The sequence below is a fragment of the Nannobrachium achirus genome (genome assembly GCF_963921795.1).
Source record: "Nannobrachium achirus genome assembly, chromosome: 20".
Taxonomy (NCBI): Eukaryota; Metazoa; Chordata; class Actinopteri; order Myctophiformes; family Myctophidae; genus Nannobrachium; species Nannobrachium achirus.
Window position 1 is genome coordinate 21,615,835 of NC_137827.1, and position 16,091 is coordinate 21,631,925.

The 16,091-nt window shown below is 40.0% G+C and overlaps 5 protein-coding genes across 7 annotated transcripts in view; 3 read left to right on the plus strand and 2 right to left on the minus strand.

Moving 5' to 3' along the window:
- eml5 (EMAP like 5) overlaps positions 1 to 1,626 on the plus strand; it is a gene marked incomplete at both ends in the record, with an annotated part of 96,418 nt that extends 94,792 nt beyond the window's left edge. For both annotated transcript variants that reach the window (XM_080750741.1, XM_080750742.1), the window contains 2 exons: positions 988 to 1,088; positions 1,590 to 1,626. In XM_080750741.1, the coding sequence (XP_080606867.1) occupies positions 988 to 1,088; positions 1,590 to 1,626 (138 nt within the window). The remainder of the gene's footprint in view (positions 1 to 987; positions 1,089 to 1,589) is intronic.
- Positions 1,627 to 4,987: 3,361 nt separating this feature from the next.
- Positions 4,988 to 7,426, minus strand: isca2 (iron-sulfur cluster assembly 2). The gene is made up of 4 exons (XM_080750100.1): positions 7,329 to 7,426; positions 6,777 to 6,942; positions 6,162 to 6,277; positions 4,988 to 5,828 (listed from the first exon to the last, which is right to left on the minus strand). Exons 1-4 carry the CDS (start codon positions 7,403 to 7,405, stop codon positions 5,654 to 5,656), a joined length of 534 nt encoding a protein of 177 aa, XP_080606226.1. The 5' UTR covers positions 7,406 to 7,426; the 3' UTR covers positions 4,988 to 5,653.
- Positions 7,427 to 7,918: 492 nt separating this feature from the next.
- Positions 7,919 to 11,112, plus strand: LOC308305787 (NPC intracellular cholesterol transporter 2-like). 2 transcript variants are annotated; one of them, XM_080750659.1, is made up of 5 exons: positions 7,919 to 8,052; positions 8,324 to 8,437; positions 9,552 to 9,659; positions 9,753 to 9,925; positions 10,361 to 11,112. In XM_080750659.1, exons 2-5 carry the CDS (start codon positions 8,356 to 8,358, stop codon positions 10,445 to 10,447), a joined length of 450 nt encoding a protein of 149 aa, XP_080606785.1. In that variant the 5' UTR covers positions 7,919 to 8,052; positions 8,324 to 8,355; the 3' UTR covers positions 10,448 to 11,112. The 2 variants fall into 2 exon arrangements, with proteins under 2 accessions (XP_080606785.1, XP_080606784.1); XM_080750658.1 differs by lacking the exon at positions 7,919 to 8,052 and adding an exon at positions 8,060 to 8,155.
- Positions 11,113 to 11,246: 134 nt separating this feature from the next.
- On the minus strand, positions 11,247 to 13,689 carry gskip (gsk3b interacting protein). Its single transcript, XM_080750660.1, has 3 exons — positions 13,679 to 13,689; positions 12,678 to 12,923; positions 11,247 to 12,437 (listed from the first exon to the last, which is right to left on the minus strand). The coding sequence occupies exons 2-3, from the start codon at positions 12,918 to 12,920 to the stop codon at positions 12,279 to 12,281; spliced, it is 402 nt and encodes a 133-aa protein (XP_080606786.1). The 5' UTR covers positions 12,921 to 12,923; positions 13,679 to 13,689; the 3' UTR covers positions 11,247 to 12,278.
- A 524-nt stretch (positions 13,690 to 14,213) lies between these two features.
- The window catches only part of atg2b (autophagy related 2B), a 31,579-nt gene continuing 29,701 nt past the window's right edge, over positions 14,214 to 16,091 (plus strand). Inside the window, exon 1 of the mRNA XM_080751316.1 lies at positions 14,214 to 14,261. The gene's annotated coding sequence lies outside the window, so the exon portion shown is untranslated. The remainder of the gene's footprint in view (positions 14,262 to 16,091) is intronic.

A 16,091-nucleotide genomic window follows, 5' to 3' on the forward strand; every position in this document is an offset into this window, starting at 1 on the left:
AAGAACTAAAAAAGAACTATGTAGTTCATTTTGGGGAACCATGAACTTTAGTTCATAATGGGGAATTATGAACTAAAAATGAACTAGTTCATTTTAGAAGTTCTGAACTTGAACTTGAACTAGTTCATTTTTAAAGTGAACTTTCCCAACACTGAGTACGGTCTGGAACAGACAGAACTGCCACACAACGCCAGGTGGGAACTGGAAGCAAGTGTAAAGATCACACTCAGTTTGAAGCAGTGGTGTGATATGGATTTTAGAAGTGGTTCCCCTCTAAATTCATGACGTCACGTGCGCACGCACGTGCACGCGTGCATGCATGCCTGCCGCTCGGTGCTAATATGTATAACACACATTTTTAATCTAATTATATTTCTTATTTAGTTACATTGTTAATTTGTTGTTTTTATTTTAGTTATTAATGTATTTTCCTTTAGCGTTTTCTTAGCCATGAATTCTACCAAACCGGGTGGCAGTGGCTCAGGAAGTATCTGGTTCGATCCCTGGCTACCCCTGGGTTAGTGCCAAGTGTCCTTGAGCAAGATGCTTAACCCTTAATTGCTCCCAATGAACAGTCTTGCATGGTTGCCTCCATAATCGGTGTGTTAATGGATGAAAGTAATCCACATAGTAAAGTAGTTCTTTGGATAACCATCCACAGCAACCTGGATTGGTGGCTGAGTTTTGTCCTAGTAGTAAGTTCTTCCACAGGGAGGCCGTTAATAGCAGTGCTAGTTTATTGCAGGCCCTAGTTGTGCTGATCAGTCAGCTGCCATAGTGAAGATACAGCACCTGATCAACTAGTACATTTATGTCATCCTTCCCCTCACCCATTGCAAATAAAGGATGGGTATGTGATAATATGTGATGTCCTCTCCTCAATAATCTATTTACAGTGCCACTGACTTGATACGTACATGTTTTGTTTATAATTTAGTTTTAAGAAGGGTCACATTGATGAGACTTTGATATTGTATCCCCTTGTAGGCCAAACACAAGCGCTTTCTGGGTCATTCAGCTCACTTGAATAATATACGCTTCACAAATGGAGATCGCTTCGTCATTAGTGCTGGTGGAGACGACAGAAGGTATGCTTATCATGGTTATTATTTAAAAACAAAACTGGAAAAGTTTGAAAGAAGATTCCAAGACCTAGACATTACATTCGAGAAAGGTTTTTCTGTAGTGGCCGAAGTTCCTATAAAAAGAACAGCAATAAACACTTAGGTGGTAAAAAGTGCAAATCAAGTTAAAAGCAGACATGGAAAAGTTAAAACCCATTTGTGAAATTAGTATTTTACTGTATACTTTATAAGTTGTGTTGTTTATATGACTAGTGCACTGCAGTTTATCAGAGTACGAACAAAGAGAGAGAGAGAGAGAGAGAGAGAGAGAGAGAAAGAGAGAGAGAGACACACACACACACACACACACACACACACACACACACACACACACACACACACACACACACACACACACAGAGAGAGAGATGGAGAGGGAGAGATATACTGTGTAGATAGATGGATAGATAGATAATGTGACTGTCAAATGTTAATAATTGTGTCCTTAACTCTCTGCCCTCTCAGCCTGTTTGTCTGGAGATGTGTGCACACACCTCACTGAGCAACGTACCCCAGGAATGCTGCCTCTATGGGTCAAAGTGGCTGCATGGGCTTTTTCCAAACATGGCGACGGCAGGAGAGGAGCCTGCAAGAATGATGCATGCCTCGGAGGAGAACAACAGACCTGGCAGCTAGGACACTGTATGACAGAGGAAGTTAACTCGACTCACTGCCTCAAAACTAGGTGCATGCATACGTGCAAGCCTCATTTCCACCATAGCGTAGATCCTGATTGTCATCATTTAAGAAGGGCACGCCGTCACAGCTCTGCTGGTGGAAATGATCCCACTAACAACATCATATCAAGGATATGAAAAAAGAAAAGAATATTTCCCTCTAATATCTGCAAATGATGTGTTTTTTATTTTTAGTACGAGTGTGTCTGTGTAAATGTCCAAACGGCAATTTTGCCACTTGGTATGAGTTTGTGTTACTGACAATGCCATTTAAAAGAAGAAAATAAATACATGTAGCAAACTGAATTAGCCTTAATGTACTTTGAGCGTTTAACTGAGGAGGGTTTGGATTTGGTTGATTTTTTTTCTTCTTTTTTGTATCGTTACATTTTACTTTTTTTGATCATGTACTTATTTAGTTATTTTAATTATTATTTTTTACTGATTATTTATTTATACTCCTGTGGCCTTTCTCCTGAATGTAACATCCACAGTTATGTTCTGGATGTCAGCATGCCAAAGCATACTATGCACTGTATTCCTGACCTGGTCACTGTGTTACCCTGATGGTCTGTTTATGGTTTGTTTATGTGATTGTGTTGACTGATTGAACCTCAAACCTCCCTCAGCAGTGTGTTACCATGTGCGTACATGTAACGTAGCAGTCTCTTAGCTTGTAAAGTAATCCACTGATGACATGTTATGTGTGCATACTTGTTTGAGGATTTGTTTGTGGGCAACGGGCGTGCATGGCTTACCGAAAGACAATCTGTCTAACCAAATTCCTCAGAAAACAAAGGATAAAGCAGTAAATTGTCATTTTCAATGCACTGTTGCATTTCTCCTTTGGTCACTATTCAGTGTGCTGCTATGATGTAATATTTTTTCAAGTTACCGTTTTGTGTAATCAGATATATTGCTTTAATGGAATGTTTTATCAGAGGTAAAATATAAAAAGTGCAAAACATTTTGCTCCTTGTATTAAGATAAATGGAAAATAAATGTTGCTGCATATTTTGATTTACATTACATTACACCAATGTAAATATCATTTGTAGATATTCTTTTTTTGTATATTTTTGTGAGATGTTTCTTAAATTCAACTTTAATAAAAAAGGCCACTGAAGATGTTTTTAAATGTGTGAGATACTAAATGCTGACTTAACTATACTTACTGCATTGAGCGAACTACAAAACCTGCCAAAAGGTTTTTGATGTTGGACTAATGTGACGTAGTTAAATTCACACTAAAACTAATCATAGATTAGTCTATTACATATCGAGGGCTTGGAGCGCAAAGGGCCCAAGTGACATTTTTGGCGAAAATGACCTTTTTACATAATTTTAAAGGTCTCTGCGAACTCTATCAGATGGTGAAAATGTTATGTAATAATATTTTTTACTTTTTGAAATAAAGCCTAAAAACCAAAAAGGCTCATGTGAAAACCTTCAGTTGAACTTGGAGCGCAAAAGGCCTAAGTGTACGTGTAGTATACCCAACCAGAGACACCGTGGCCCTAATAGGCACCACATTTGGCACAAACACTGTTCAGGAGCCTGCCATGACAATAGTCACACCAGGGGCCTTGTGTGGCCCCTAGGGACCACATTAGGGCCCCTGGTGGGCCCTGGGTGCCACAGGGGAACAGAGATAGTAACTTGCCAGAAACTGCTCTGATCCGCACCAAACAAGGATTAATCAGGGGTCTGCATTCAGAGTGGCCACACCAGAGGCCATGTGTATCCCCCAGGTGCAAAATCAAGGCCCCCAGGGGCCCCTGGATGCCACAGTTGCACCGTTGGTCCACTCTGCACCAAACGTGGCATAAACACTGCTCAGGGGTTTGCCACGACAAAAGTCACACGAGGGGCCATGTGTGGCCCCCAGGGGCCATGTTAGGGGCCCCCAGGGGCCTTTGGGTGCCACAGGCGCACTGTTGCCCCATTACGCACCAAACTTGTCACAAACACTGTCCAGGGGTCTGCCCTGAGAATAGTCACACCAGGGGCCACATTAAGGGCCCCCAGGGGCCTCTGGATACCACAGATAAACTGATGTCCCATTACGCACCAAACATGTCACAAACACTGTTCAACGCCATATTCGGTGCAGATCAGAGCAGCAGTGCCACATTGGAGCCCCGATGTGGCACATGGGGCCCGTGATGTGGCCCCTGGTGTGACTAGTGTTATAGCAGACCCCTGAACAGTGTTTGTGCCATATTTGGTGCAGATCAGAGCAACGGTGCACCTTTGGCACCCTGGGGGCCCCTGATATGGCACACTGGGGCCCCTGATGTGGCCTGTGAGGTGGCCCCTGGTGTGTCTATTGTCATGGCAGACCCCTGAACAGTGTTCATGCCAAGTTTGGTGCAGATTGTAGCAATGGTGCACCTTTGGCACCCTGGGGCCCCTGATATGGCACACTGGGGCCCCTGATGTAGCCCTTAGTGTAACAGTGTTTATGCCAAGTTTGGCACAGATTGGATGAACGGTACACTTGTTGCATCCAAGGGCCCCCTGGGGCCTCTGATTTTCCCCTGGGGGCCAAATGTGGCCCCTGGTGTGGCTACTCTGATCGCAGACCCCTGATTAGTGTTTGTGCCAAGTTTGGTGCAGATCGAAAGAGTTACTGTCTCTGGTCCAGTATTACTTAAACTTAAGCAAAAAGCTATATAATGTTGGAGCGCAAAGGGCCTAAGTGACGTTTTTGCTTAAACTTATTAGTTTTGTATTTTTTTTTAAATAGTTTTGCACTTTTTTATGTACATACCTATTCAAATATCAATTCCTTTTAGCTTAATCTGTATAAAAGTACAGACTGTTTACATATGTTGTTTTTAATAAAATAGTTATAGTCAATCAAAACTTTGTTTTTGCTCTCCTGTAAAATTCTGAAAATGTCACTTGGGCCCATTGCGCTCCAAGCCCTCGATATACTATCAGTGAATGGCAACTGACTGCCCTTTCATAAGTGATGTAAAATACCTCATGTTAGTATATTTGATTAAATGCATTACAATGCACACCTTGTATGTATGGCACATCTTTAGTAGCCTCGTAAACCAGACTCTACTCCTCGAATTTGAACAGAAGGTAGGAGTCTAGTTTACTAAGCTACATCTTTAGTACTGTAGGTTTACGAAAGAAAATTCAAACGCCTGGACATTATGTTTACCACTTTATTTTCACATACTTTATTTTTTGCTTATTTACATTTGTACTTTTATTTTTACATAGACAGCAATACCGAATATACTTTGTAGAGTATATAAATACATACAGAAAACTCAGTCATCAATGAGCAGCCATCATTTTATCCAGGCACAATTACCAGTGTCTGCTTCTGTTTTTCAATCAAATCAAATACCAGGGGATAAACAATCTTCACCAAGAGATTAGAGTGTTCTAGCAATGTTGTTTCAGTAATATGGTTTTAGTTACAAGTTGAATATCTTAAGCAAATAGCATCCATTAACAAAAATATATTTACTATGGCAGGAATATATTATAAAATATCAATTTACAATATTGAATATTGTGGGTTGTGAAATATTTTGAATTTGAATGATACATTTTATTTAGAACAACCAGTCGTTCAAGCACCTTAGCAATTCTGATGGGTGCTAAGGCCATGTATTAGTAATGCAGAGCAATAAATATAGGTGCCTGAATATTTAGCCTAACGTTGTGTTGTCAATATTTGGCCAAAAACATCATTGTACCGCAAATCACTCGGCTCCACATAATTTATTTTTGAAGCACTGTTACGTTAAGTTGCTAGTGCAAACAGGCTGACATTAATCTATGTTGTGCATCCCAATATTTACATGCAATTAAGAGAACTGTTGTTCATATCTTGACTGAGAAGGAGCTGCCGCAGGAGCAGCCATGATCTGCTTGAGGGTTCTTAACCACGAGGAAGGAGGCGCGGATCAGCTCCTGGGTAAAGTCTAGGGTGGATCCTTTCACAAAGTCCAGACTGTCTTGGTCCACAATGATCCCCACTCCTTCCTGCTCGAACACCCTGAGGAAAGAACACAATCAAATCCTCAGTGTTCATTTCACTTAGAGAGCATACAAATCAAACCGGAAAGGTGTTTTTGGTAACATTTGTATAGACCTTTTTCCAGAGCGCTGCCGTGTAGCTGCGGTGTCGCTGTGCGAAGCGGTGCTGCTTGACACCGCAGCTATGGTTGGTTCTGAGAAATCGGTCTATACTGTACCTTTGGATTTACAGATTGTTACGTTTAAAGTTATTTTACTTGGAGATTGCATTTAGAGATATTAGTGATTGGATTTTGGCTGTTTTCAATAGTGACTATCTATTCTAAAGAAATAAAGATCAGTTGCACTTTACCTGTCATCCTCTGTTATGTTACTGCATACTGAAAACTTGTACTGGAATCCAGAACAGCCTCCTCCCTCCACATGGATCCTCAGATACTCTCCTTTCGACATAATCTCCTTTAGTCTCTGGAAAAAGTTGGACACAAATAATATTTGTGTATATTTTATGTCTATAGCATAATATCTCTCAATCCCAGTTGTATCTCCATCTTGCAAGGACATAAAGCCTGGAAAAGAAGAACTACTGCAGAGTGCAGGGCTACATGATGTTGTGCGCACACACATGCGCGCTCTCGCGAGCACACACACACACACACACACACACACACACACACACACACACACACACACACACACACACACACACACACACACACACACACACACACACAGATAGGGTCTACAATTTCCTCCCTTCTCTATCCAGTCAGACACTATAGACACCATAGCATAGCAGACAGTTTACAGTAGCTGTATGTGTCCTACAAATCATTCATAAGAGGTGCAGAAATAAAAAGCAGCCTTTCCCCAATCTGTGCTCTAATATTATGGACTGAACAGTTGAAAAAATAGGGTGCAAAGAATAAACCAATGCCAAGACTTCTTTGTGCCCTGTCATGAGTACCTTAACACATGATTCACTGAGGTTGACTTTATCTTCAGATGGTATCTCCTGGGCAGCTGAGTTACTGCTGAAGCGCTGGAGTGTGGCTGTGTAGACAGGCTGAGGGCTTCTGGGACATCGTTGTAATTGCTCTCTCACATAGATATTTCGGAGAGACAATGAGGTCCTGTTTTAAAAAAATACATTTATTGCAGATATTTAGCAGACACCAAATGCAAGGCATAACAAGGTATATAAATGTTTTGTTGTTATAGTTTGTTGTTATAGTTAATTGTGTACATAACATACATTTCTGCTTATGTATTTGTTTTATGTATCTCGTCTGTCTGACTGTACATTCTATGAAATACTAAAATAACGTTTACTAGTCTGTAGAAAAGAAAACATAAACAACAGCAGCAAACTGAGCAAAGTTAGCTAGCAGTTGTTAGCTCGGGCCAGCAGGCATGGTTATATATAAAACCAAGTAATTTGCTGCATATGTCTACCTCGTAGTTTAAATGACGGTCATTCCATACGTGCAGTTTACATTACATCGTACATGAATGTTACCTGGCAATGTTTAAAGCTCTTGTTGTCTTTGTCGCAGCTATCATTGCTCCTCTCCACAATGACATCTTCCATAACATTAAAGTCACCTGATTCAACTCCTCCCGTCACTGGCGAAGCTCGCCACGTTGATTGGCTGCGATGGGTGTCTGTCTCAGGAAAACACGCCTTGTGGTGGAAAAAGTACTCAAATAATGTTTTACTCAAGTAAAACTATCAATATTGCAATATAGAAATACTGGAGTAAAAGTACATAATGCCTCTGAGATGTATTGGAGTAGAAGTAAAGGTATTGGACATTTGAAATACCCAAGTAAGTACAAGTACGGTATTTGTAGTGTACTTACTTGAGTATTTCAAGTAAGTAAGTATGTACATAGTGCTTAGTTACTTTACACCAGCCTGTTACTTTAGCCCGCATGTTGCGTAAAACGGAGCGACTTGATTCGTTGTCATCTCACGTCAATCAAGGAAGGCAAGTCAGTGGGTGCGTTGGTTTTAACACCGTTCGGTCCGGCGCGCGGGCGGCGGGGCGGGGCACTTCGAAAAACACGCTTTGCTGAGGCGAAGCAAAAACAACAATCGGGTACAACCGGGCACCTACGGGATTAAACATCGAAGTTGATCGAACATCATGCACTGAAACGTATGCGTCACCTCGGTCCCGTGACCATGAAATAAGAAGGCTGAACATTCTGCTGCACTAGATTGCGGAAGCAAACTAAAGGTATGTATTAATTTGTAGTGACCTATTTGGACGTGTTGTTATTTCCCCCCCTGCTTAAACGGCGATTCGTGGCTTTTGTGTACTTTTATACACGGGCCTTGAGGTAAAGTCCTTAATGTTTTTAACATTCTGGCGTGTTTTTGTTTCTCAATCTCAACTCTTGTCAGTTGAGGAACAATCGGACCATTATGACGAAACGCTCTGTTCTTTGTTGACTGATCCAGGTGACTGCTGTAAAACTGACTGTTTCTAATGTGCTTTTGTTTCACAGAAATTAACAGTGAGTAAACAATTAAGACCACCATGGACTTCAGAACTACTTGGATCGTTTTGTTCTCTCTGATAGCGTTCACTTGTGCGGATCCAGTGAAATTTGTTGACTGTGGTAAGTTTTGTGCGTTGCTTCCCTCGCATTTAAATGGAATCTCTCTGTTGTTTTTACTTCTGGCAAATTCATTTGAATAGAAGCTATCTGTAGTCTGCCAAAGTGAATTTCACAAGACATATGGCAATCTTCTGCCACTATTTCAACATAGATTGAATGCACAAATCACTCAAATCAATTCAAATGTATTTCAGTGCCTAATCACAACAAAACTTCTCGTGATAACAGCACAACAACTAACATCAGTGGTTCTCAAACATTTTCATGTCAAACTTGATATTAATATTTATTTAGCTGCAGACCCCTATCTGGAAACATGTTGTGTCCAGTGTCAGAGACCCCCATAAGAGAAGATTTGTGAATTCCTCTAAATTTATCAAGATCTTTCAAACATTTTCAAAATAGTATATTGGATGTTTTATTTTTGAATAATCAAAATATAAAAATAGGGATACATTGGTTAAACTGATTCGATCGGGACCCCTTGGAACCCCCTCAAGGACCACAGAGGGTCCCCAGACCCCACTTTTAGAACCAGTGAGTGACTCAGAGCTTTAAGCCATAGAAGCCCTCGTGATCATCATGATCCATGGGAACCTGAGGCACAAACACTTGGGAAGAAGTCAAGTGGGGCAGGAGTTGCAGTAATCCAGACTGAAGATGGCCTATGGCTTAATTAAAGATTTTATTGTTATATTTTATATACAAGGGTAACATTTTGTTTTGGTTCCTCAACATTGTAGCAGCAAAGTATAGTTTGAAAGTTGCAATGTACTTTGAGGTGCTTGTATGTGCTGTTTGCATGGTGTCTGCTTCTAAATATTATCCATGTGTGCGCACTAAACCCATGTAAATATCTATTTACTTTGGTTTTGTATGTATATAAAGATGTACTGTATCTGTTGCATTTAAAGTTTGCATACGTTTATGTGTGCAGTCTTTAATGTAGGTGGGAGCTCAGACTGCTGTTTGATTGTGTGAAACCCTTGCGTACACACTCACTCATTCACTCACTCACTCACTCAAACTAACTATCATATATGTGGCACTGGCACCAGTGTAAGCATTTAAAAAACACAGCATAAACTATTTTAAATGGCATTCTACTGTCCAGGATCGGCTGCTGGAAAAGTGTCCATGGTTGATATTCTCCCGTGTCCCCATCAACCTTGCCAACTTAAAAAAGGACAGAACTACATGGTCAATGTGACATTCAGCAGTAGTAAGTATCATTCAGAAATGTGCATCATTCATTGCTAACCACCTGTCTTTAGGCCAAATATTAATGTATTGTACTCCTGGTGTCTTGTTATAGCTGTGGCGAGCACAACGAGCAAAGCAGTTGTCCATGGAGTGATTGCCGGACTCCCTGTTCCATTCCCAATCCCTAATGACGATGGCTGCAAATCTGGAATTCAGTGTCCCATTGAGAGTGAAAAGAGCTATACCTATGTGAATCAGCTTCCTGTGAAGTCGGAGTATCCATCAGTAAGTAACGTTTTTCAGGCCAAGGACCCCTTAACTGAGCGCAATGAAGGAGGGACCCTCACTAATTATTGTATACAATTATATTACAGATTACATTTTTTGAAGACCCCTGAAGTATGCTTACAATTTTATTTTAGTGAAAATCATAATTGCAATATGTGGATTAGAGCTTACCGGTCGGTGAAGCATTTAGGTCTACAGTGTGTCACCTTTTGGCGGCTGGAACATGGCATGTTGAAAGGAACATTTCACTTTTCTGGGGTCATTTAAATCCATTTTTAACCATGGAGATGTATCACTTCTGTTTTTGGATCAGGTCTCTCATTTCCTTAAGCCATTTGGGGAAGTATCAGTTCTCTTTTTGGATCAGGGTTCCTCTATTCATTTATTAACGCATGCAAATTTGTGTTTTTTTACCTTTCAAAATATCTTTAGATACGACTGGTGGTGGAATGGGAGCTCAGAGATGATGTCAGCAAGGACTTGTTCTGCATCAAGTTCCCAGTTCAGATTGTGAGCTGAGGTGTTCACAGTACAATATTTTTAAAGGGATAAGGGTAGGGTCACACCAAACTACCGATGAGAGTGGATTCCTGATTCCACCGATGCATTTCAGCGTTTTTTTTGCAGAATCCTCTACTGGCAGGAAACTGCTCCAGTCCCATTGAAATACATTAGCGGAATCGGGAATCCACTCTCATAGGTAGTTTGGTGTGACGGTATCCTAACTGTCTGAAAATGATTTGAAGGGAAATGGTTGTCAACGTATCAGATTTTATTGGTTCATTTTAAAAGGTGTAGCTTGTTTTCCTTAGTTTGCGCTATTGTTTTCCCAAAATACTGTGCAACCATCTCAATCTGCAGATAAGTGTTCATCTAATACAAGGTGTATTTTGTCAACATCTTTGTAGTCAGTTTAGCAGTTTGGAACATGAAATAATTAATCACGCACTGTTAACATTCTATTGCAACAAATGGCCCTCTTGGATAATAAAGATTACACCGAGCTTGATTCTGACCTTGCAGTTAATGTTTCTAGATGTTTTTATAATTTACTGGCTGCCGTGTAGTCAGACAAGCTTTTTAGCATCTACTGGAATTTTTTCTTAATACTTAATACCAAATACTGCCAAAGCAGATCACTCTTGTAAAATATTTTTGACTACTAATAAAGATTTAACAATTTATCCTATTTGTTTTTCTTTGTACTTTACTTCTCAAACTTGCCAAATGTTTTCCACAACTTAACATGTTTTTATTTTGGTAGAATTGCATTGTCATTTGAATAAAACTCATTTGGTTTACTTTTGAGATTGTATTGGTCTGAGCAAAGGTCAACAAGGAATAAAAGTATAAAAAGGAATTTCACTGAAATACTTGAGCTTGTTACAAGCACAAAATACCTTGAATTTGGTGCAAAATATTCAAAGTAATTGGACATTCTGTGCATTTTGACAATGAGCCAAAAGTTCAACTTACAAATGAAAGATGATGCTTTATCGCTACTGTATTATTAGCTTGCACATAGAATATTCATGTTTTCTCTATTTTACAGCATAATGCGGGGAGTATAAGCCATTTCTGAAATCAGTCCTTAGGCATTTGTTCATCTTCCCAAAGATCTGTACAGTTTCAAAACGAGTAGCTTGTTATCATCGAACATTGTCAGCCGAGTCATTCATCTGGCATAACGATAGGCATACGCCTATTTATCTCTCCTGGGGCTTAGGTCATCAAGCATCCCAAGCCTGAGCCAACCTCTCCAGCTGACCAGGTGGCCAATCTTCTTGGCATCTGTCTCCAGTACCTAAACTATCTTTCGTAAATACAAAATAACTAAAGTTAAGAATTAATTTGTACTTTTCCAACCAAATAGCATTATGAAGATCAAAAGTTAAGGCAGTTAATGAGAAATTATAGTAAAAACTCACACCAATGTTGGCCCTTTAAACAAGACCTACAGTACATGTCTGTATTAGTAAATTGATGGATAATATCAGAGCACATAATTGACCACAGGCTTAGCGCAATCAATAGTAGAGGTAAAATGTTTATGTGAAGTTAAATTGCTGCTTTGATGTCTTGAATCTAGCTGAGAAGGTGAAGAATTATAAAAGGTGAACAAATGTGGGAAGTTGGAACAAAGATCGGTCTTGACATAAAACCGGATGTGAAAAATGACTAAACCAGGTGATGCAAATGTACGATGGTGGCTTGTGGATGTCAATCAAGCAATAGGATATCATATTTTACTAGACTTGAGGTGCTATTGGCTGACATTTAAACGCAGAAAGAAATATGTCCAACCCTTGCTTTCACTTCAGCAACTTCCAGAGGGTCTTGTTTTTTTACTTTATTGTCCATTTTGCTTCAGTGCCTCTAGTCGCTGGAGCAAAGCATTCCCAAAGGCTTCTCTGTAACCTGGACTCAGTGTGTCCAGGAGTGAGTAAACAGTCTCATGATATTGGGTGTTCAGATCCTCATCCACTTGATCAAAGGCATAGCCCACCACCTGTTGGGACAAACAACTGTGATCAGAATATATTTTTAAATAATTTTCACATAATGTATAAGTAATATGACTTGATTGGTGCATTATTGTGAACAACAAAATATTTCGAAATATTAACACAATATGTTAAAGATACAAGTATGAAAGGGAGTAAATGAGTATGGATAAATATGATTGCACGTTGTTAATAACAATAATAATAATAAATTAAGTTATTAGGAAGGTAAAAAAATGTCTCACCCTTAGCCCTGCTTCTGTTAGCTCAAGGCAGTAGCGATTGCCCTCTCTTGTTTTGACATTTATATGGGCCATATCCAATGCACTGTCAAGACATTGAGAAACATACATTTCAGAAACAGCAAAGAGTACGTCGTTGACCACTGCTTCTGCCTCCAACCTCATGTCCTTGACGTCTCCAAGCTCAGCAAAATCTTCTTCAATTGCAGAGACCATTAAGTCGTCTGGCTGGGAGTCTATCTCCATCCCCTATGATACAATAGAAACAACATTAGAAGTTACTCACAGCAATGTCAGATTTAGAAGTACATTTTTTCCATTTACACTTACAGTTTTATCAAGTCTTATCTGTATTGAGATGGAAGATGAAAGGAATGGAATGGGACCACCATATACAGCTCGTAAACAGTTTGTACATTTGTTCCTGAATCTGTGTCCACATGCTTAGTCATACATTCTGTCATAAACAACTGACATCACTGGATGACCACACATAAGTCCAAGATCCCATGTGGAACCATAGATTGACTGGGCAATTAACTTTCCAATTAACATTCATAAGTGACGTGTTAGTGACATCTTGTGGACACACGCGACATCACCATGGCCGATTCTAATATTGTAGTACTGCTAGCTAACCAAAGAGAAACGACGTTAGCGTTGTTGATGACAGAGTACAACAGCAACATTAAATATAAAAGTCTAATTCAGATAGACGAGTTAATTTAGCTAATTGCTTAATTGAAATGTCTCTCTTGGTAGACTGAAGAACTAAAGAGATTCAGAATCACCCACTGCTTCTTACTTCTTTCACTGCAAACATTAGCACACAAACCACCAGTGGCCCTGCCGGCCAGAAAGAAAGTCATATCATTCACGCCACGCACGTGGCTTGCAGAAATAACACGTATATTAATAATTAAGAAACCCCGAACCATAACTATGTGACCTCACATTAATTCAAAATATGACTTTGTAATAACTTGCACTCGCTTTTCTCTCACCTCCTCCCTGGTTTGTGTACTTCCGCTGTCTGGTGACTGAACGTTACGTTTCGGTTTCCTCCTGCCCGCCCCAAGGTTCATGAGTCAAAGGATGAGCCAACTTGACAGTCAGTAACCTCGCGTCACCAGGCTTTGCCTTCTCTGAGGAAAAACTCGACTGTAGGCCGAATCACGACCATAGACTGTAGGCCTACTGTAAAAATATCAGATCACGACGATACCAATACATGACATTATATTCTTCTTCGTATGACATTGGGAATAAATAGCATTAAAAGAGTACTTTAGCAAAATTGAAATATATAGGTCTATATATAAAAAAAAGATGTTGAATACAACGCACGTTGTTCAGCTGAAATATAAAAGGGTTATAGAAATTAATTGTTGCAACTCAGTTGCACTGTAGATTCACTTCGTGTATTTTAACTTTTTCTTTTTTGTTCACTGTTCATGAAAAATAACTCGGCGTGATGACGTCGTTTACTAATCCTTGCTCTGCCGTGCTCGGCTTGTTGTCGCTGGTCGTCGGTGCGGACTGGACTGGAGTCGTCATGAAAGTGTTTGTAAACAACTCATGCAGAAGGTGAGACAAGTATGAAGCAACACAATGAACTCTGGCCTTCTATGATCTATAGCAGCGCGTTGGCACAGCGCGGCCACGGCTATGCGTTTGGACGGGTTAATACGTGTATCTGTCATAGAAGAGAATTTAAGAAATGCCAATCTTTTTTGTTATGGCTAGACAGGCAGCCCCAGCTAGCTTGTTAGCTTGCTAGATAATAGCCCAGTCAGCCAGTATCATCAGCAGGGTTAGCTACTATGCCACTAACGTGCTAGCTAGAGCTTTGTCTAACCGCCTTGCTTATGTGGTCTTGGTCATTATGACAGCTTAACACGAGGTAAGTTATAGATGATATAAATCCACACCGATGAACCAGGTTGTCGTGCTAGTTTTGTGCAAGTTGTGTTTGGGTGACCGATAATAGCCGGCTTATTAATTGCGATGTCACTGGTGTTGTAATGTGTTAAATGTGTATGTGTTGGTAAACTGATATCTTGTTTATTCAGATTAGCCGGTGCAATAAACGAACACTCCTTCCTAGAAACGAACACTCCTTCCTAGAGTCATCAATAGGAATAAAATACACGTTACACTCACACTGGAGTATACAACATGGATATGTGTAGTTTTGCAAACAGTGGTGGGAAAAAGTACTAACATATTTTACTTAAAGTACCAAATGTAAATGTACAAAATGTTTCAAAATAGCAGATCTGCAAGCTCACACGTCGCAAGTTTTCAGATAATTGTAGTGGAGTAAAAGTAGGGTAGAGTGGGGGAATAGGCCCCCCTGGGGTAATAAGCCCCCCAGCTGTATTTGACTACAGAACTACTAGCCATAAATTATAACTTCCAGTAGAGGGTGCTAATATGCGGAGGTTACGTCTCTCCTGGAGTTATAACGCAGAGTAAAATAGCTCTCGCTGGTTGAGCCTCCATGTCCCTAATCGCCTCAAAACATGTTTAAATCATGAAGTTGCTCACCTCATCGTCGAAACAGCTTTATATCTACCGATGAGCCCACTCGTTGGCATGTGTTAGTCCATATGTTTCTAATAAATTAATGTTTACTAAAACTTCTTTGAGTCTCATCGCTTTCCTTGTTTTTGAACTGCTTGGGTAAAATGGCCGAACATATCACGCGAGATGAGTAAAAGCCTGGCTACGCGAGGTTACATATCACGTGACGTTGATCGCCGTTGCGATTTGCTCATACTAGGACATGACGTTTTTGTATGCGGAAGTATTCCAACGTTCTGTAGTTCTGAAGCGCTCTGTATGCGGAAACATTCCGACGAGGAAACGCGAGTCTCAGAGAAGTTTTAGTAAACATTAATTTATTAGAAACATATGGACTAACACATACCAACGAGTGGGCTCATCGGTAGATATAAAGCTGTTTCGACGATGAGGTGAGCAACTTCATGATTTAAACATGTTTTGAGGCGATTAGGGACATGGAGGCTCAACCAGCGAGAGCTATTTTACTCTGCGTTATAACTCCAGGAGAGACGTAACCTCCGCATATTAGCACCCTCTACTGGAAGTTATAATTTATGGCTACAGAACTACAAGGTGGCAACCTTTTTGATTTCAGCACATTCCTGGCATCCTTAGCTCTTCATGGATACAACATTTCATTGTCTCACCTTAATCCAGGTCATAACTTTCTCAATCAAACACATTTAAGATAAACTGATCTAATTCTTTGTCACTGTGAAAATGTTCCAAACTCGGTGTAAATAAGTTGAACCTCTTCACTTATTTTTTGTATATCATTAGGAAGGCCTTATGATAAATTATCAACTTAAAAAAATAAAAAAGGTTTAAGATTTAAGATGACACTCTTTG